The 19,861-nt window shown below is 37.0% G+C and overlaps 5 protein-coding genes and 1 non-coding gene across 10 annotated transcripts; 3 read left to right on the plus strand and 3 right to left on the minus strand.

The window, feature by feature from the left end:
* Positions 1-38: 38 nt before the first annotated feature.
* TRNAK-UUU lies at positions 39-111 on the minus strand. Its single transcript has one exon. It is a non-coding gene; the product is annotated as a tRNA-Lys (tRNA).
* Positions 112-452: 341 nt separating this feature from the next.
* Positions 453-1,409, plus strand: LOC125195765 (protein PHLOEM PROTEIN 2-LIKE A9-like). The gene is made up of 3 exons (XM_048093983.1): positions 453-567; positions 649-740; positions 922-1,409. Exons 1-3 carry the CDS (start codon positions 517-519, stop codon positions 1,292-1,294), a joined length of 516 nt encoding a protein of 171 aa, XP_047949940.1. The 5' UTR covers positions 453-516; the 3' UTR covers positions 1,295-1,409.
* Positions 1,410-3,547: 2,138 nt separating this feature from the next.
* LOC125195761 (protein NARROW LEAF 1-like) lies at positions 3,548-6,669 on the minus strand. Of its 2 annotated transcripts, XM_048093976.1 has the most exons (6): positions 6,206-6,669; positions 5,847-5,934; positions 5,137-5,612; positions 4,933-5,076; positions 4,615-4,855; positions 3,548-4,534 (listed from the first exon to the last, which is right to left on the minus strand). In XM_048093976.1, exons 3-6 carry the CDS (start codon positions 5,596-5,598, stop codon positions 3,672-3,674), a joined length of 1,710 nt encoding a protein of 569 aa, XP_047949933.1. In that variant the 5' UTR covers positions 5,599-5,612; positions 5,847-5,934; positions 6,206-6,669; the 3' UTR covers positions 3,548-3,671. The 2 variants fall into 2 exon arrangements, with proteins under 2 accessions (XP_047949933.1, XP_047949931.1); XM_048093974.1 differs by lacking the exon at positions 5,847-5,934 and having other exon boundaries at positions 6,206-6,666.
* A 652-nt stretch (positions 6,670-7,321) lies between these two features.
* On the plus strand, positions 7,322-8,983 carry LOC125195764 (14 kDa zinc-binding protein-like). The gene is made up of 6 exons (XM_048093982.1): positions 7,322-7,482; positions 7,586-7,669; positions 7,940-8,026; positions 8,321-8,468; positions 8,543-8,660; positions 8,743-8,983. The coding sequence occupies exons 1-6, from the start codon at positions 7,460-7,462 to the stop codon at positions 8,808-8,810; spliced, it is 528 nt and encodes a 175-aa protein (XP_047949939.1). The 5' UTR covers positions 7,322-7,459; the 3' UTR covers positions 8,811-8,983.
* Positions 8,936-11,850, minus strand: LOC125195762 (probable arabinosyltransferase ARAD1). Of its 2 annotated transcripts, none has more exons than XM_048093978.1 (4): positions 11,094-11,850; positions 10,607-10,894; positions 10,160-10,339; positions 8,936-9,461 (listed from the first exon to the last, which is right to left on the minus strand). In XM_048093978.1, the coding sequence occupies exons 1-4, from the start codon at positions 11,667-11,669 to the stop codon at positions 9,273-9,275; spliced, it is 1,233 nt and encodes a 410-aa protein (XP_047949935.1). In that variant the 5' UTR covers positions 11,670-11,850; the 3' UTR covers positions 8,936-9,272. The 2 variants fall into 2 exon arrangements, with proteins under 2 accessions (XP_047949935.1, XP_047949934.1); XM_048093977.1 differs by having other exon boundaries at positions 9,974-10,339; positions 11,094-11,848.
* A 2,393-nt stretch (positions 11,851-14,243) lies between these two features.
* LOC125196991 (potassium transporter 11) lies at positions 14,244-19,609 on the plus strand. Of its 3 annotated transcripts, XM_048095676.1 has the most exons (8): positions 14,244-14,748; positions 15,230-15,455; positions 15,704-15,949; positions 16,796-16,846; positions 17,262-17,522; positions 17,734-17,901; positions 18,192-18,446; positions 18,553-19,609. In XM_048095676.1, the coding sequence occupies exons 1-8, from the start codon at positions 14,620-14,622 to the stop codon at positions 19,548-19,550; spliced, it is 2,334 nt and encodes a 777-aa protein (XP_047951633.1). In that variant the 5' UTR covers positions 14,244-14,619; the 3' UTR covers positions 19,551-19,609. The 3 variants fall into 3 exon arrangements, with proteins under 3 accessions (XP_047951633.1, XP_047951634.1, XP_047951635.1); XM_048095677.1 differs by lacking the exons at positions 14,244-14,748; positions 15,230-15,455 and adding an exon at positions 16,420-16,577 and having other exon boundaries at positions 15,814-15,949; XM_048095678.1 differs by lacking the exons at positions 14,244-14,748; positions 15,230-15,455 and adding an exon at positions 16,514-16,577 and having other exon boundaries at positions 15,829-15,949.
* The last annotated feature ends 252 nt before the right edge of the window (positions 19,610-19,861 follow it).

A 19,861-nucleotide genomic window follows, 5' to 3' on the forward strand; every position in this document is an offset into this window, starting at 1 on the left:
CATATAATAAGAATAACGGAAAAATCAAAAACAAACGACGCCGTCTGTGGGAATCGAACCCACGACCACGTGGTTAAAAGCCACGCGCTCTACCAGCTGAGCTAAGACGGCTTTGCGTAATTATTTATCAAATATTTAAACATATCAATTCATACTATATGTTTCAATTTCACCGTCTGAATTTTAAGGTCAAGTAAGGGGTTTTTTTTTTGTGGTTAGTATTTAAATATGTTATTAATATAGTCTCCATAATTATAATTTAACTATATTATCAATGAACTACGTATATCAATTAATGAAATTCAAACAATATACTATAACTGAATAACTTGATGTGTGTGAACGATTGACATTTGTAGTACACAAAAAATGTTAGGATAAAGCATCCAACATTTGCAAAATCAAGATTCACACGCCATTACAATTCTTTTTTTTTTTCCTATATATATTCCCAAACACTTTGTTCGTTTTTGGCCTTGAGCTATATTCTTACGCGAACATCTACACATTCTCAATATGTCTACCCCTACTCCTCACCATGTTGGAGCACCATCACTAGAATTGAAGGTTTGTTACAACACATATTCATCTTCTTCTTTCTACTTTTAAACTACAATTAACATCTCTCTCTCTCTCCCTCTTTTTCAGCTTGATGATAAAAAAAAGATGGAAATCAAACCCAAAGACCTCAGCATCGTCTGGGGCAAAGACAATCGATACTGGAGCGTCCCGGATGATGGGTCAGTATAAACACAACATGATAACAACACATTTTATTGTCATATCGATTGTCATATATTTGATAGATGGATGAGTTATCTATCATACCAAACTGCCGTCGTATATGCATATATTAGTGTTGATGAAATTTAAAGAAACTCTTTGATGAAATTTAACATCTTTTGTTATCATCCCTTCTAGGACCGCGGCAGAGCTGTACCAGGTGTCGTGGCTGGAGGTGACGGGTTGCGTGAGCAAAACCGAACCGGGTAAGGAGTACGAAGTCGGGTTTAAACTATCGTTCACGGCGGATGCATTCGGGTGGAGCGGCTCTCCGGTTTACATTTTGGTGAAGAGAGGGAAAACCGCCAAATTCAAAGGGCATAAGTTCTCCCTCGACACCTCAAAAGAGAGCGAGGAAATCAAGGCCAAGATTGATCCAATCGATAATATAACCACAGATGAAGCTGAAGACGAAAATTCAAAGGTTTATTTTGGTTTGTATGAAGTTTGGCGTGGCAAGTGGAAAGGAGGCCTCAGGATTCATCATGCTTTTATACAAGAACTCAATTGATTATTTTATCATCATATGTTAATAATACATTAATAAAGGACCATCAAATGATTTATGTATACTTGGAAACTACTTGCTAATTTAATAAAATCTTAGTACAATTTCAAATGTTAAATATGTTAAGAGTTTAATTTTGAATTTCATAATTGGGATTTGTTGCATCAAGTTATGGTATATGGTTAATTACTTGTAATACCAAATTTTTTAGTTAATAAATTATTGGTAGGACAAAATTATTCCATGATCAGATTATTTTTACATGATATATAATATTGAATTAATAATTATTTCATCATTAAAACTCTGTTTTTGTAGAACAGTGGAGAGATATGGTTTGATCATTACCTCGTGACATAATTGAAAGAGTATATAAAAAGAAAAGCCTAAATGGAATAGATTCAAGAAACCGGAAAATGAAAGAAGAATATATTCAGTGAAAGGGTAGGAATTCTATAAAATGGAATCCCACTTTATTCTAGAAGTGAACAAATTATATAGAAGGAGAAATAGAAAAAGATAAGCACCTCTTTATAATTATTTGTCCAAAATAAATGGAATAAAATTTTGGATGCAAAATAGGAAGGCGTCCAAAATTTTGGACGCAAAATAAGATCATCTATTACAAATTCATATCCAAATCGTGCTCAATTTTAGCCACAAAATGACATTGCTTGATAAAAAGTAGGTATGCCCGTATATATACCATTATTGAACATACATTCATGAAATTTTAAATTTGATTTTCAATCTTTCCGTTTTCCGAACATTATAATTTAATTATTACGTATATTGTGTTAGAATAGAAATAAATGTAGATCCTGAATATTGAATCGAATAAGCCTATATTTTTTAAAATCAATTCTTATGTCATGTCTAATTTAGTAACTTAATAATTTTAGAATTATTAGAAATTTATATCATGAATTTTAGAATTTATATGTAGTCATTTTTATAATTTATAAATTTTAGAATTATTTGGTAATAAAATTGTTAGAATTATTTACTAGTAATAAAATTAAGTAATTCAAATTCATCATTTTAGATGAATGAATTCAAAAATCTAGTATTTTGTCAATTTTTAAGCAAACTCAAACAAAAATAATCTTTTATGTTATTAGTGTTTGAATATTAAATAAAATTCTTCATTCTTAAAAGGAAAGTCAATTCAAATCCTTTTAGTTTATGCGATTTTTTCAAAAGTAGATAGCATTATCTTATTACTAAAATATTGTAACTTGATTATAAAATTTATTTCGGTTTATTTCTGTTCATGAAATTTATCCGTAAATTATTAAATCATGAATCATGTGAGTCTAAATTAGGACTTAATTACTATCCCCATAAATCAGTACATCTTTATAATAATACTATAAATAATTGACACGAATAAAATATTTGTTTATATGAAAAGTGAAAACCTTAATTCGTTGTTCAATTTATTCATATATAAGATTTTCATCCGAAAATTACGAAATCATAAATCATGGACTTAATTAATTTTCCCAAAAATTAGTTCGTTTCTTTACAATAGTAGTGATTTGACAGGTACTATAAATCTTTGTATACAAGGTCTTTAATTCATCTTCCTTATTTTAAAATTTTTAACTGCTATATAAACGAAACTTTTACATTTACTTTTTCACGTACATTTATCCATGTCTCCTAAAATCACCTATGCCTAGCACAATTACTATCATACATTCCTAAATACTCAATGAGACGAAGCTCTCATCAGAGTCGTTGTCCCAATCAAAATGTAGTTTAGAGACTCTGTATTTGAGTGAAATAGAAGAACCAACAAATTGAGAAAAAGAGGTCCATAATCTATTAATTTCTTCATGAACCTCTTTTCTCAAGTGTCAGTCTCTTCTCTTTCGCTAACATACGGTGTCTCTAAGTTATCTTTCGATGGGGACAACCATTCTAACGAAAGTCTTCGTCTCATTGAGTGTTTTTGGGACAGTGGGTAGTAGTCGTGCTAGATATAGATGATTTAGAAAACATGAAAGCGTAGATGTATACATCACTTTTTATAAACAAAAGCTTGTGTATATTATGTACTACTCATTGTATGTTAATGATACAAGATTAGGCTATCTTATTAAGTTCATATCTGTATTCAATTTACTGTATTGTATGTAAATGCTTCAAGATTTGGCATTTGTATCTTATTGAGTTCATATCTATACTCAATATATTCGGAGCCACTTTATTTGAGATGTATTAACAAGAACATGATTGTACACAATTACATAAAGAAAGCAGTAAACAATGAGGAGGTTATGTTTTTTTCTCACAAAAAAAGGCCTATAATTACAACATTCACGATTGCTATATGGCTGACAAAATAGGGAAGTGCTAATGAGAAAACACGCTTCTAGTTTGATTTAGGCGAATCAGACAACTTTCTTTTCTTACATTCTGCTTCACCTAACTGCAAACAAACAGAAATTTCCTGTGCACTCTCACTATCCCTCTCCCCTTGGTTTGCTGGAGATTCGCCCAAAAACCTCGCGATGAACTGATGCTCCACCACCGGAGCTGCCTCAAGACGGCTTTCAATGTGAAACTCATCGTTCCTAAACAAGGGCGGTGAATCATCATCGCTAGAAGCCTGAGGAATGCTTAGCGCATGAATGTCGTAGTTGTCCTCCGACTTATTCTTAGCCGCGGCCCACTCTATCGGCCAAGAAGTCGAGTCTCGTGCACCCGATGCACTCCTCTGCTCTTGCAGAGCATCTTGAAGGCCTTGTGCACAAGTGATGAGATCAAGTTCAAGGAGATCAAGGAGACGCCCTAAATCAACTCCGCTGGTCCAATTCTCCGGAGGCTGGCCTACTTTCAACTTCAAACGGCCCCGGTTAGATGTCCCACCCCAAATGATTCCAACGGGGCAGGGCTTTTCGCCATTTGTGCCGGTTAATAGTATGAGGCTGCCACTGTCACCTTCAAGATCAAAGGTGTGCTGATTTTCTCCAACAACAAGAATATCAGTGAAGAAACACATCCCTTTTTCATCATTGTATTCTAGAGAATAGGCCATTATAGTACCACTTGTCAGACCAGAACTCCTCCCAACTTTCACAACTTGCCTCCCAACGAGGCTCTCCACGCGACACTGCAGGTCGATTTTGTTCACTTTGCCTATCTCACCTATGCCTTTCACGAGAGTGGTGGCGTTTCTCATATTGAAGTCTTCTGCGAATGGGATGAAGGCGCCATCAGCATGTACAAATGTCTCTACATGATGCCATACGTTACAGTTTATATCAGAAACTACAAATGGAGGGAAACCAAAGGAGTGGTTTTGCTTATATAACCTGGATTTGTTCCTGCAAAAGTGCCATACCAACGATCATCACTGATGAAGGAAGTAGCTCTCTCGACTGCACCTAGATAGACACCCGGTCCGAGGCTTGGTGGCAACGGATGGAACATTTTTTGACTCGGGAAATCAAGATCTACAGCTACATGCCTATTTGTGAGGAAACCAACCTGCCTATTTCCTGTTCTGCTTCTAACAATTGCACCTAATGTTCCAAAGGTTTCTTGGCTAGCAACCTACAAACGCAACGGGGATTGAACCATACGACACAAGAACATAGACGCGATTTGTTTGAAATGTGTTGTAGGAATACCTGAGAACCAGATCCAATGCATGGATCACTCCCACCAAATCCATCCACTAGCTCAGTGTAGAACTGCTCTTTCAGGGTAGCTGCAGGAGCTCCGTAGTAGGAGAATTCGACCACATCAACTTCACACCAAACACCTCCAGGTCCCTACAAAATCAACAATGAAGAAGCTATCCAAGAAAGTTGAGATTTTGACTAGCAAAATACCTCAAGAGCTGTAGGTAGGCATTCAGCAGGGTTGAGCCATTGCCTGTGAACTTTTCTACCAACAAAGATAAGTATAGCTGGTATATTAGTTAAAGAGCCCCTCCGGATACGAAGCCCAATGGCTGTACCGAGAGTAAACCGCCTCAGAAGCTTGCTGTGAAACGCCCTAATAGTCATCAGCTCGAGCAAGGTAGTGGCCTGCAAACCCGTTGGGCGCCCCCCATGAATCTCGGGTAAAACCCCCTTTTGAAGATTTCCAAAGTAATGTGCTCTATCCTCTGCTGCATCACCTATCCTACAAGCTGGCCATGAGAAGTAAGCAGCATTGCTCTCGGAGCCTCCTGCAGCAAAGCTCTGCAATGGCGGTGGACTTGAACCGGGGAGATTGAGATTGATGTCATACTCCCTCTCCAAATCCAAACCCAGTTCTGAGGAACCAGAGTTATGTGCACTTGAATCCATTCTATCACTATAAACTGAAACAAGATCATCAATAATCCATCAAACAGAATGCTGATGATAGGAATATGTATCCAGATTTTGGCAATATGGTGTGAGCAAGCAATATGTATCCAAATTTTGGCAACATAAGTAATTCAGAGGAAACAGTCATGACAACTTTGATAGGAATTTGAAGAGTAATATCACAAACAGCAGCTACTGAATAAAGCCCGTTAAGCTAATCTAGTTTGTGAGAGAAGATCAATCACCATTTCATTTAGAGGAAAGCAAACCAACGGCCAAGATTGAGTTTTTATGAGAGAACTCAAACTCTTGCTGCAATGAAACTATGAATATCTGTTTGTAGAGTAGACCAATCATCATTTCATTAGAGGGAAGCAAACCAACGGCCAAGATTGAATTTTTATGAGAGAAACAATGAATTGAGAAACTCAAATTCTTTCATAGATTACTAAGTCATGCTGCAATGAAACTAATAATAACAGACTAAGAATATCTGTTCTTTCAGTTGAATTATCTAAAGAGTACCTCATGAACTGAGCAATAATCAATCCAAAATACAGAAGAAAAAAAAGAAGAAGAGAGAATTGAAAACTGCAAAACTCACTCAATGAAGAGCTGTATACGACAAGAAATTTGCCCTAACATAGGCCTGTTCTTCTACCACAACCATATTCTTGAAAATTGAGAATGAAACTGAATCACAACTCTGAGTTCTTGAAGGGAAGCTTTGTGCATCTAGGACTACCGACTGCAATTTTCTAGGTGCCAGAGAGAGAGAGGGGGGGAGGGGGGAAGAGGGTAAATGGGAAAACTTTATTTGGGAAAATGGTGCACATAAAGCTGTACGAACACATAGTACTAAATCTTGCAGTAGTATTTTAGCATTATTGTTTTTATTGAAGAAAAATGAGGATCTTGGCCGCCGGTTGCTGGTGTCACAGTCAATCTTGTACAGTCTTGCTTTTATGGCCACTCATGATATGAGTGATCAAATGATGCCACACGTTGGTCAAGTACTATTGATGAACAATGGTGGCAGAGATACAGAGAGACGACCCTATCTAAATTAAAGATTTCATTTTTATACACATTTTCTCCCTTAAAGCTGCGCATTTTTTTCTTCACAAATTAAATTCATTTTCCCTTTTCATGGGCTATTGGAGAAGAAGGTGAGCATGCACTATCCTTGCAGGAAATCTTGGTGCCAATCTTTTTTGTTTTTTCTGCTTGTAGCAATTTTTGATTCCTAAATCTAGAAGAAAAGATAAGGAGATAGTGCTGCACCAAGCTCAAGTGCCAATATTTGTTCAAGTTTAAAACTATGTAGAAAGAGAAAGAGAGGGAGGGAGACAGAGAAGGGTGCAACCATTATATGTTGTCAGTTGGATCATCTTCACTCATTTTGTCAATTATAAAATGATTATTTATGACTGTGGGACTCATCCTCCAATTTCAAGAATCCTATTGATTAGGGCATTAATTGTTGGAGATTAGGAAGGTGGGGTCGCCACCACCATGTCTGTTTCTTTCATTCAATGCCTTAAATCCAATTTATTGACGAATAATTGGAGATATTTTCGATTACTATGATCAATAATAGTAATTGGATAGAGAGAACAACGAAAAAATTAATTAAATATTTCTTTTTTACTGTAAAAGAAAATGACTTATATAATTTGAAATAACTCGAAATGAGATAGTGAAGTTATATGGAGCATTTCCGAAAAAATAAAGTTCAGCAATTAGGAAAAATAAACAAAATTAGAGAATTTAAGGCATGAGTTAAATTTCTAGTTAGAGTGGATTCAGCTACAGCGTGAGAGCCCTGAACCGGCGGTGGCGGGAGACAGCGACAGTCATGAATTCCCTCTGCTTGTTGCGGTGAGCTCTCTATCTTTCTTTCTTCTTTCCTCCATTACTTCTCAGTGCGTTTTCTGGTATTGGTATTGAATTTGATTGGTAGCGACGTTGTTGTTGAAAACAGCGGCGCCATTTCTCTTCGAGCATTCAACTTTATCAAAACAGCTAATCAAACTGCCCAGATTCGTCGCCCTCTACAGTTCCGCAGGTATTTGATTGTACATCCAGCTCTTCTAGATGTTGTACCTTTGATTTGATTATCTTCCGTCAATTTCAAAATTTCCCCTTTCTACTCAATTTTTAACTAAATTGTTGATTAGTGTTCAATTCTTCCTTCATTTTTAGCAACTGAAAGATTGAAACCTAGCATAATTCTGAATTTTGAACTCTAGTGAGGAGTTAGGGTTTGTTTGTTATATGGCTGATTTGAATTGTGACATTTTTGTATTAGCTTTCTTAGGCATTGTGTTCCTTTCAGGGTTTTGTCATCTGTAAGAGCTACAAGCGATGAAGAGTTGGCTGCTGCTGCTGCTGCCGCCAATGCTGATAGCGGCGCCCCAACAATGTTCGTATCTTTGCTCATCTCGTCTTCTTTACCTGGATAAGTTTCATATTTTATATTGAGATTGATCAGTTGCCTGCATCTGCATCATCTTTTTCCTTTAACAAGTGTTAAGGCCACAATTCAGATTGTGAATGATGAATACAGTCCACACTCTTATCATTTTTCTAGTATGCTGCTTCATCAATTTCAATGTAAATGGTGGAGAATAGGAGAAGGTCTTGCTATTTTATCATTGAATTGCTTTGGTGCCTAGAGAAAACTTTGATGCTTGCTCTCTGATTTGTGTTTCTCTAGATTTGACAAGATTATTTCTAAGGAGATCCCATCTTCAATTGTGTACGAGGATGAATCGGTTCTTGCCTTTCGAGACATTAGCCCACAGGCCCCGGTTCATGTTCTAGTTATTCCAAAGCTACGCGATGGTTTAACCCAGCTCGGGAAGGTACTGTTGTGTGTTTTTGCAATGGTTGGTTATACATGTCATGAAACTTAAATTGCATTTTGTGTGTTTGGTAGGCTGAAAAAAGGCATGAAGAGATATTGGGGAAGCTTCTTCATGCTGCTAAGATAGTGGCGGAGAAAGAAGGGATCAGTGATGGTTTTCGTGTCGTCATTAACAGTGGCGCATCTGCCTGTGAGTCTCTCTCTTTCCCTCTCTGCTGCTCAAATGGTTGATTGATGTTTGCAACTCTATTAATGCATCTCTCTCTCTCTAGGTCAATCTGTTTACCATCTTCACCTACATGTTCTTGGAGGGAGACAGATGAAATGGCCACCTGGTTAAGTAGAAGACTTGGATAAATAAAGCAAAGAGAATGGAGCTTCACTAGAGCATCCTCTCCTTTTCTCTCTTTTCTTTTTTAGAGTCTTGTTGCATCAACATTTTAGGTCGGATATCAGCACCACAAATAACAGCTGCTGATAAAATTCATTAAATCGAAAGAGGCTTTTGGTACATGGGTAGCTATGGTTTTCTGTGTTGTAATTTACAAACTTATCAATTCCTCAATTCTAGCTATATCACAATATCAAGGACAACAACCTCTTCCTTATTAAAATACTCGAATCTAGGTTGCTCACCAAGAATAAATGAATGCCGAATGACTACAGACCTAACTGAACCCGTAGCATTAGCAACTCCTTTCCTCCCTGCTCCACCCCACGTAACATGGCATTTGTATCAAAATGTTGCACATCATTTGACACCAAGTTCGATTTCTAGACTGCAAATGAACTCCATGGTGTATCACAGCGTTGCGCTTACGCCTGTTTGGTTTGAGCAGATACACGAACAGTCTGGCTCTGCCAGGTCATGCAGCACAATCCGTTGGTCGCGGTTACTCATAAGTTTTATGAGAGGCAGCTTTTGAGAGACCTGCCGCCAGATCTCTTTGACTGTCCCATTTGGATCTTCATACTCGAAGTACCTCTTCACCTGAATATGATGAAAAAGCTTAGTGAGATTCCCTGACTGAGCAGACTCAGCTCTATACTGGAAGCACTACTAGGATAAGGAAGAAAACAGACTGCAAAAGGTTGCTTATGAGAATAACAATCCAACAACCACTACCATGACAAATTTCCTAACTGTGAAAAATAATAGCTTCACCTAATAGCAAACTTGGAACCATATGCAAAGCTCTTGTTTAGAAAGAAATGACATCAAGCCGAAAATCCAGCTCAGAAAATAATCACAATGGATGAACTATTCCAACAGAAGGCAATTTACTGAACTTACTATGTACTCGCTCACGGCTACAGCTACAAAATTAATTGTTTTAAGCACCAATCTTATAATATTCCAACGGGTGCTTTGTGACTCTAGTTATATCCCTGCGAATGATCTTACTTACTTCTCTACTCATATCAATCACTTCTATGGTGAGAATTCACAATGGAATAGGACTTATTCAGCAAGCAAGGTAGGGCTAATCTATTGAAATATACCTTTAGCAATTCCTTTTGGAACTTCAGAATCTTTTCCGGGCTGAGTTTTCTCAGCAACTTCACTAAGTGTCCAGGTTTAGTCGCGGAGGTGGAATCAACGAAAATGGCGATCTTTCTATAGTCTATGATATCTTCAAAAGGCAGCTCAATGTAATCACTGACAATGACAGGAACACATAAACTCACAATGGCATCAAATAGTCGGCAAGCTGATGGAGTATCACCAGCTGGATGCAAACAAAACTTTGATGTATGCATTCCTTGTGTTGCTGCACGGCGACTCTCCCTAGACTGTGCTCCATGTTTGATTATAACTCCCTCTTCATTCTCAAGCAGTTGGAAAAGCAAATCTCGAATCTTACCACCCTATAACCAACAATAAAAACCAACATTAGGGTAAATGCACCCAAAAGTTACCACATGAGTTAATTAACAAATAGGCATCATAAACAGTTATACGAGAAGCATGTGTCGTAATAGAAACATGTTGATAGTTATACCGAAAAGGAGTAAATTTGGAGAACAAGTGCATAACATCATCCTAATTGTAAATTTACAATACATTGAACATCATAGACAGAACATAAAATTTGGAGAACAAGTGCCATAACACTAAAGAAGGCGTCTTATTACCTCTTTTCGGTATCGATTCCCCATAAAGAATAATAGAGACTTGCGGTTGTCCAGTCCAACATCCCCTTTAAATGTATTAATCCTATGTGAATATGGCAGAATCACGTCCTTAACCAGAGATGCTTGATTGCGAGCCAACCTCCCAAAATCTGAAACTAATAGCACCCCATTTTTCACTCTATCAATGACCTTATACAGAGCATTGGGATCCTGACATATGAATACATGATCCCACCCATTATTTCTTTTCCAGTAGTTTTGTTCCTCCAACCAATCCATCAAAGACTCCTGCATCAGTCAAGTATATCATCACTCTACCACCTAACTAGCTGCTTAAACATGTACTACTCCTATCAAATGCTTCAACATTTTTCTCTTTCTTCAATACATCATTTAATGGAAATCAAAACAATTTGTAGAGTTGAAGCGCGAATTAAGTTGGTGCCAATTAATCCAAAAATAAGACAAATTCGACATGAAACCGCACCTGAGTTTGCTCGTCACTATAGGCAGTCTTATCAGAAGTGGCGTTCGCAGCGGCGGATCGGACTGGATTGGCGACGAGACTCAATGAAGAGAAGAAGGGGACGTAGAAGAGGTCAGCTTCCTCGGGGTCCATCACGCGAGTCACAGCCGAGTCAATCCGCTCCTCACTCGGACGATTCATGTCGGAAAACAGGTACCACTCGGCGGAGTGCTGATTCCCAGGGTACTTGAGCAGCGCATCGTCGGCGACAGGCTCCCCGCCGCGCGCCGCTGCGTAGCTCTCGATCACTCCGTACGTGAACCTCCTCGGCAAATCGTACATATATATCTTCACTTGGTCAGCGCGATGGAGAGAAAGAGCGTTGCGATTGCCGAGGGCTGCATCGATTGAGGTAGCGGATCTGTTGTTGGGGGGAGTGTGGAGGACGAAGGAGTAGAAGGCGAGAAGGGATAGGAAAGAGGCGAGGACGAGCGTCGGGCGTAGGAGAGATTTGCGGGGCATTTTCATCGGAGTCGGTTTAGTGCTGCTCGGCGGAGAGACGGCGGGAGGCGATCGGAGTTTGGGGCGGAGATTCATTTGCGAGGTAGGGCGCAACCATCACTGTTGCATTGCGATCGGAATCGAAGGGGTGGAGGAATCGCCGATCTGGATGATTGAATTTCCAGATGACCGGAGGTCTCGTATTCGGTCCGTTGAAGAGGAGTGGCGCTAGGAATATGGGTGTGGAAATATGAGAATTTTGATTTTACTTTTAGAGTGAATATTTGAGCTTTGCGAAGGTATTAGTTTTAGTCCATAATATTTAAAAATATTCTTTAAAATCTATTAACTTCGACGTAACATTATCTGAGTTACTTTTTCATTGTTCCAAAAGATTTTAGATGAAAATACTCTAAAGTCGAAGGGCATTTCCGGTATCATAGAGACCTTTTTAAATTAGTGTAAATAAATTAAAATGCCTTCCATGAGCTTGATGATATTTTCTTCTAGAAAAAGTTTTAAATAGTAAAAAAATACTAATGTTTTCAAGGTATTTTACTATAAAACTAAAACTCCATATAAAAGTAGTGCTCATTTTTTCCAGTAACATTTTTCATCCATTTTCTACAATACTAGAGTATTTCTTAAAATATGTACTCGGTCAAAACTTGGTCTTATAATTGTGGATGGAGGGAGTAATTGTTAGGCAAGGATCCCGTGTTGTGCTCATAAGGCGTTGTGCTAAATTAACACACAATTAATTTTAAAGAAAAGGAAAAAGAGAAAAAATGACAGGAAAAATATGCGTTTTGTGCGTATCAATACACAACACTTGCTGTGCACAACAGGTGATCCCTGCCGATAATTGTTTATCTTTAATTCCAACTATTTTCTTGTTTTACTTTGCATATTAACATATCATCAATGTCCGCTGCTATGTCTAACGTGCATCCAGAGACGGACCTAGCAAGGGCCAAGCCACCGCTCCAGCGGGGGCTTGGTCGGTGCTGATCCCTGTACTTCAACCATGGCAGTATATTTTTTGCGTTTTCTTCTACAGAAAGAAGGATATGAATGAGGAAAGGAAAAGGGAAAAGAATTAATTATGATAGTTTAATTTACAGTTGTGTGGGGTTCACTATTAATTTATGTTTTATTTTTCTGCATCTAAGTTGTATTGGGAATGCATAATTATAGGAGTAATTCTTATGGAGAGAATTGGAAACATTATTACTATTATAAAGATAATACTAAAATTTACATTCTTTTTATTTGAGAAATAATAATGTAGGCTTATTTTCTTGCATTTATAGTCTGTTACTGATTTAGTTTGAAAAGATTATTTTGCATATCGTCATAATATCATAATTTATGTAATCCATATTAAAATTTAGTTAAAATCCAGTAGTAATTAATTTATTTGAAAGTAATATATAAAACATGAATTTTAATTTTTTATTAGAATACATATTTATTTATTTTAATATATAAAAATAATTGAAATTTGTTATTTAATATTTTGATTTTAAACACTATAAAACTGGCCAAAAGTTACTAAATTTATAATCTGAGCGAATATATTTTGCATTTGAATTGATTATGTATTTGTGTTTTCATCAATATGTAAATTAAATAAAGAAGTTGGATAATAAAATGCTCCATAATTTCAGATATTACTATATATAGTATTTTTTTTTATAATTTTAGCACCGGCTTATTCAAGTTTCTGGTTCTGTCCCTGCGTGATCTAAGTGAATGCTAAGACAGATAACACTTTTTCTTTTGCTATTTTTGATAAGTTTTTGGATGAGCAGGCGAGTACTCAAATGAGTACTGTATCTACTTTCTTGTGTATATGCAAGGAGTATATTGGAAATGAATATATTGCTACTACAAAAAAGAATGGTCCAGGAATCTTTTTCTTTTTCTGAAAATGACGAACTAAATTTATATGATGTGCATGTCCCAGAATCACAGATGATTTAGGCTCTTTTCAGTTATATACCGATGTTTCATGTGATTTTAGAATCGTCTAATATTTTATATGTATTTATTTGGTACACACACGCACATTTGTGATGGTGCGTGTGTAGGGATTTGTATAATTGAAACTGTATATCATGCCTAGTATTTTAATCAAACCACTTTAATGCTCGACTTAATTTTGTTCAGAAATGTAACTCCAGGAGAAACAAAAATAGCGACAAGTGATGGCATATCACCACACCAATTTAAGGGGCCCAGTTGTCCAGAGATAACTCAGAAATGAAATTTAGAGGTAAAATAATAATAATAGCAATAAAAAAATTTCAGATTTTATATAGTAATCGAATTATTATTTCAATAATTAAGGCTGGGTCCTATTAGACTCAATTCAATCATATTAATTGTGAAAAGGGATATTACTGTAATAAATACTATGTGTGTGTGTGTTTATTGTGTCACTTTTAAGATGAATAAAAGATTAAGCACGAGATTTTTGCCACAGACTTTCTGAGATTTGTCATTACATGTTAATAAAGTCACTAACTTAACTACTCAATATAATATTATATCATTAAATATTACACTTAATTCAACGCGACTATTGACTGATTTAACTGAAAACTGTGATGAATACATAAGTCATTCGGTAAATAAATCAGCCATTAACCGAACGCATACCAACCACTGTGAAATCTGTGGACTCTCTTCTCTCTCTCTCTCTCGTGATAGAGGAAGAAGGCGACAGAGTATTAGAGAGAGAAGGCTCTGACTCATTTTAGCATGCGGTCCCCATGAAACTGTTCACTTCTTTTCAGAAGAGCTAAATTACTCACTACTTCCTTCTCTCTTCCTGCATACCTTAATTCCGACTCAGGATTTTGAATTTTGGTCGCTCAATTCTCAGCTTATGGAGGGCTGAAATGCTCGTTTTCTCGATTTTATTGTGGGTTGTGGAATTCAATTTTCCAGCTGGTTATCTAACCACTTATTTGCTAACGACCTTTGGGGGGGTTTCAAAACTGCATAGCGAAGTTGGAATTGTTTAATAAGAGTGAAGGCGATGGAATGTGGAGATGAATTTGATGCAGAAAATGAAACTACTAGGGGAAGTATGTGGGTTTTGGACCAGAAGCTTGATCAGCCTATGGATGAGGAGGCTGGAAGGATTAAAAATATGTATAGAGAGAAGGTAAAATGCCACATTTGTTATTTGCTCATAGCTTGAACTAAAATTGAAATTCTTCAAAACTATAAATATCCATTTTATTTAAATTTTTAGGGATCTTGCATTAATGCCATTGTTTTGTTGCTTCTTTCTTGTTGTTTATACTGTCTGAAGCCCCACATGTTTGTTCTGCTTACTTCCTGGCATAACAAATTGTTGATTTTTTATGGCTCGGTAACGATTGTTATGTTGTTTTACTTCTAGGCTTAGCTTATGCTTAACATGATGACTGGCTGTTAAGTGCATTGCTTGAACTCAATTGAATTTGTTAAGTATCAAGAGGGTAGAGTTCTGCTTGCATCAAGTGCAACTGTTTTAAATGCCTTTGTTAGAATTTTATTGTACGATATGTGATCTTAGGCAGTAGCTTATTAACACTTAGCGTGTTGTATTGTTGTTGAGGATAGTTTGTTTGCTGTTTATTGATCAACTTTTGCTTATACAGAAATTCTCGGCACTTTTGCTGTTAAGGCTTGCATTCCAGAGCCTCGGAGTGGTTTATGGAGACTTGGGAACATCGCCCTTATATGTGTTCTATAACACTTTTCCTCATGGAATTGAAGATCCGGAGGATATTGTTGGTGCACTTTCATTGATTATTTACTCCCTTACGCTGATACCTCTGCTTAAATATGTGTTCATTGTGTGTAAAGCAAATGACAATGGTCAAGGTAAGCTTCGTGTTTGCTTACTAATTTTCTAATGTCTTATTAGATACATTACACAAATGATCTTGTTTCTAGTTAGTAGTTCCTGGGATTGAACAATGGCTGGGATTGAACAATGGCTGGGATTGAACAATGCTAGAGCAAATGTGTGGAACTCTGTGTTTAATGCTTCACAAATATCTCAAGAAATTACTTGGGGGAAGCGGGAATACATATTCTAAGCATATAATCTGTGTTTTATCCTTTGCTAGGAGGAACGCTTGCTCTTTATTCTTTACTCTGTCGACATGCTAAAGTCAAAACAATTCCCAACCAACATCGGACTGATGAGGACCTTACAACATACAGTCGAAGCACATTCCATGAACATTCACTTGCCGCAAAAACCAAGAGATGGCTGGAAGCCCATGCATTTAGAAGGAAAGCCCTTCTTATTTTAGTACTTGTTGGGAACTGCATGGTGATTGGAGATGGGATTCTCACCCCTGCAATTTCTGGTAAGCAAGCAACTTTCCATTGGAACTTCTAATTCTTATTTCCAATTTATTCTCAAGGCTGTGTTTTTCAACCATGGTTGATCTGTATGCTTTCATGCAAGTTAACAAACTGACGATGCTTTTGAGCTTGCACTTCACTGTTTTGTCGCTGTTACATTTTCAAGTAGACATACTGTTGTATCAAACAAATTAATTGCTTATTAGTAAACCTGAAGCTATGTTATTGACTCAATTCTTTATTAGAATGGCAGTATCATGCACAGATTGGATCTTATATGCACTGAAATGAAATATGGAGACTGAATTCTTTACTCAAAGGAGGAGGAATGAAGCGTTGTCATATAGTATTTAGTTTAACTCATATTTTAGGATGTTTAGCATCTAGGCATTTAATCCGGCAAGTTCATTCCTAGCTCATTTTTATTCAATTTCAATCTGCCAAGAGACTGAGAATAATTTGGAAACATCAGGCATTGGATTAACTCTCAAAGTCTCAAGAGAATGGTGAAAATTTAAACTGGACATTCTTGATTCTCACCTGTCTGTGAGCATCTCTTTTTACAGTGATTGGCTTCAAAGATGCTAATATTCTATTTCACTGATGCACCAGAACATGGTCCTATACAAGGTATTGTAAGAGCTATTGGTGCCCATTTTTTTCCAGGATACTACATAATGACACTTCTACTTGCTTATCAAGGCATTTTGAATAAAAGATACTGAATGAATGCTAGCAATCAATTCTTATACGAATATTTGCATCTTTATTGGCTCAGAATAGTTAATTTTATCCCCACATTTTTAAGTAATCGTTGAGTTACTCATTGAGGAAGTTTAATGTTGCAGTTCTCTCAGCTTCTGGTGGGATCAAGGTGAATCATCCGAAGATGAGCAGTGGTATTAACTCTATAAGTATAAGTATTCTCTATCTTAATTATCTGGTACAGTAAGTTTTGCAGAAAGATTAAGAACAACTTCAGAAAAGCACAAAAAAAGTGCTACTAAACCCTTATTAATATGATTAGGTATAGCCTAATGACCAAGTAAATGTTTGCCATATTCTAATAAAATAATGGTGTACTAGCAGACTATATAATTTGAATTGATGGAGTATATTATTTTCAAATAGTACATGTTTTTAAAATATTACTCGTGTTTATGTTACACCCTTATCTTCTCTTTTATTTATTTTTATTTTTATTTTTAAGAATTAATTTTACTTTCCATGCTTACTTTCCTGCTTGCATAGTCATCGACAGAAGTTGGGTTTATGGCCTTTGGTAGAAAATTAAGCTGATGTTTATTGGTGCAGATGTGGTTGTGCTTGTTTCGGTTGTCATATTGGTTTGCTTGTTCAGCGTGCAACACTATGGCACAGATAAAGTTGGCTGGCTTTTTGCTCCAATTGTGCTGCTGTGGTTTGTCATGATTGGAGGCATTGGCATCTTCAATATATATAAGTATGACAGCTCAGTTTTGAGAGCCTTTTCTCCTGTGTACATATATCGCTACTTAAGAAGTGGAAGAGGGGAAGGTTGGACATCCCTTGGGGGGATTATGCTAAGTATCACAGGTTTTCATCTCGTCTCTCTCTCTTTTTCGTCACTGTATCTCCCTCCCTCTTTGTCTCATGCATGCACACAGACACAGGCACACATGCAGATACATACACATCCATTTAGTCCTTCCATCTTATGTTTTCATGCATCCAGTCTTTATGTACTGTGTATTATATCTGAGTGTCAGATGTTGAGATTAACTTCTAAAACTACTAATTGTTGCAGGGACAGAAGCACTTTTTGCTGATCTTGCCCATTTTCCACTTTCTGCTATACAGATTGCTTTTACGACAGTTGTGTTTCCTTGCCTTCTACTTGCTTATTCTGGGCAAGCAGCATACCTAATGGAAAACAAAGACCATGTGATAGATGCCTTTTACCGGTCAATTCCAGGTAAGTTGACTCTATTTCTGTTTCAGATGAAATTCATAGATAGGAGCTGCTTTCCTTTGGTTTTTTATAGTCTTCATATTTGGATATGTGACAAAACCACCTGGTGCTAAATTGGAGCAATCTGAGAATACAACAGCATAGGTTTTGTTGACTTGAGAGTTGAAAGCACTACTCAATTTATCAAAATACTTGGCATGATTGTGTTTACTTTCAACTTTGATAGTAGTATAAAATTTGTAATCAGACATTGTTTTGATTCTTAACTCACCTGTTTAAAATTCTCGGTGCAGAAAGAGTGTACTGGCCAATGTTTATTATTGCAACTTTAGCTGCTATTGTTGCTAGTCAAGCTTCCATATCGGCTACTTTTTCAATAATAAAACAGGCCCTTGCATTAGGATGTTTCCCAAGGGTCAATGTTGTACATACATCAAAAAAGTTCCTCGGGCAGATTTATGTTCCTGACATGAATTGGATCCTAATGCTTCTGTGTATTGCTGTTACTGCCGGATTCAGAAATCAAAGTCAAATTGGCAATGCTTACGGTGAGTTTTCCAAAACGCTCATACTTATTAATTCTAGTCCAACTCTCAACATGCACCCATTTGATGTTATGTATATTATTCACATTTACACATAATGTTGCAACAGGTACAGCAGTTGTGATTGTTATGCTCGTGACGACTCTCCTGATGATCCTTATAATGTTACTAGTTTGGCACTGCCACTGGATGCTGGTTCTACTGTTTGCGTTCCTTTCTCTAGTCGTGGAGTGTACATATTTCTCAGCTGTGCTTCTCAAGGTCAATCAAGGTGGTTGGGTGCCACTTGTGATAGCTTCTGCCTTTCTAGTTATCATGTGTGTCTGGCACTATGGTACTGTTAAAAGATATGAGTTTGAGATGCATAGTAAGGTATCTATGGCTTGGATTTTGGGGCTCGGTCCTAGCTTAGGATTGGTCCGTGTGCCTGGAATTGGACTTGTGTACACCGAACTAGCCAGTGGCGTGCCTCATATCTTCTCACACTTCATCACGAACCTCCCAGCTATACACTCAGTGGTAGTATTTGTGTGTGTGAAGTACCTTCCAGTGTACACAGTCCCAGAAGAAGAAAGGTTTCTCGTGAAACGCATCGGCCCCAAAAACTTCCACATATTCCGTTGTGTGGCAAGATATGGCTACAAGGACCTTCACAAGAAAGATGAAGATTTCGAGAAGAAGCTATTCGACAGTCTGTTCATGTTTGTTCGGCTCGAGTCCATGATGGAAGGCTGCTCCGGTTCTGATGACTACAGCTTGTATGGACAGCAGATGGGTGCATCCACATCAGACTGTGACCTTACATTCTCATCAGTCGAGTCCATTGTCCCTGCTAGGTCCCAAACACAGATAAGCAACACGATCAGTTCAACAATTGCAGATATAGAAGAGGATGAACTGGAGTTCCTGAGTAAATGTAGGGATGCAGGGGTGGTTCATATCATGGGAAACACTGTTATTAGAGCAAGAAGGGAGTCTAGGATATACAAGAAAATTGCTATTGATTATATATATGCTTTCCTTCGAAAGATTTGCAGGGGAAATAGTGTAATTTTCAATGTACCTCATGAAAGTCTGTTGAGTGTTGGGCAGATTTTCTTTGTATAGATACACAAAATGACTTCATAGTTCAAGCTTTGCTGATATGGCTACTCTATTTCATTTCATCGGTGCATGTTAACGGGTACGACAAATGTATTTCATCATTAGTGCTTATAATTCTAATGTTTGTGTGAGATGTAATTTTTTTTCTTTTTAAAGAAGATCAATAATGTTTCCTTACTTGAACCGACCAATTACATCATAAAAACAGTTGCTTTTGTCAAACCAAATAACCTTGAACAACATTTTTACTAAATACTTATATCAAATTATGAATATCACAATCTTTTTGCTTGCTTGCCTCGTATATGGAGTAG

The sequence above is a fragment of the Salvia hispanica genome, chromosome 6 (genome assembly GCF_023119035.1).
Source record: "Salvia hispanica cultivar TCC Black 2014 chromosome 6, UniMelb_Shisp_WGS_1.0, whole genome shotgun sequence".
Classification (NCBI taxonomy): Eukaryota; Viridiplantae; Streptophyta; class Magnoliopsida; order Lamiales; family Lamiaceae; genus Salvia; species Salvia hispanica.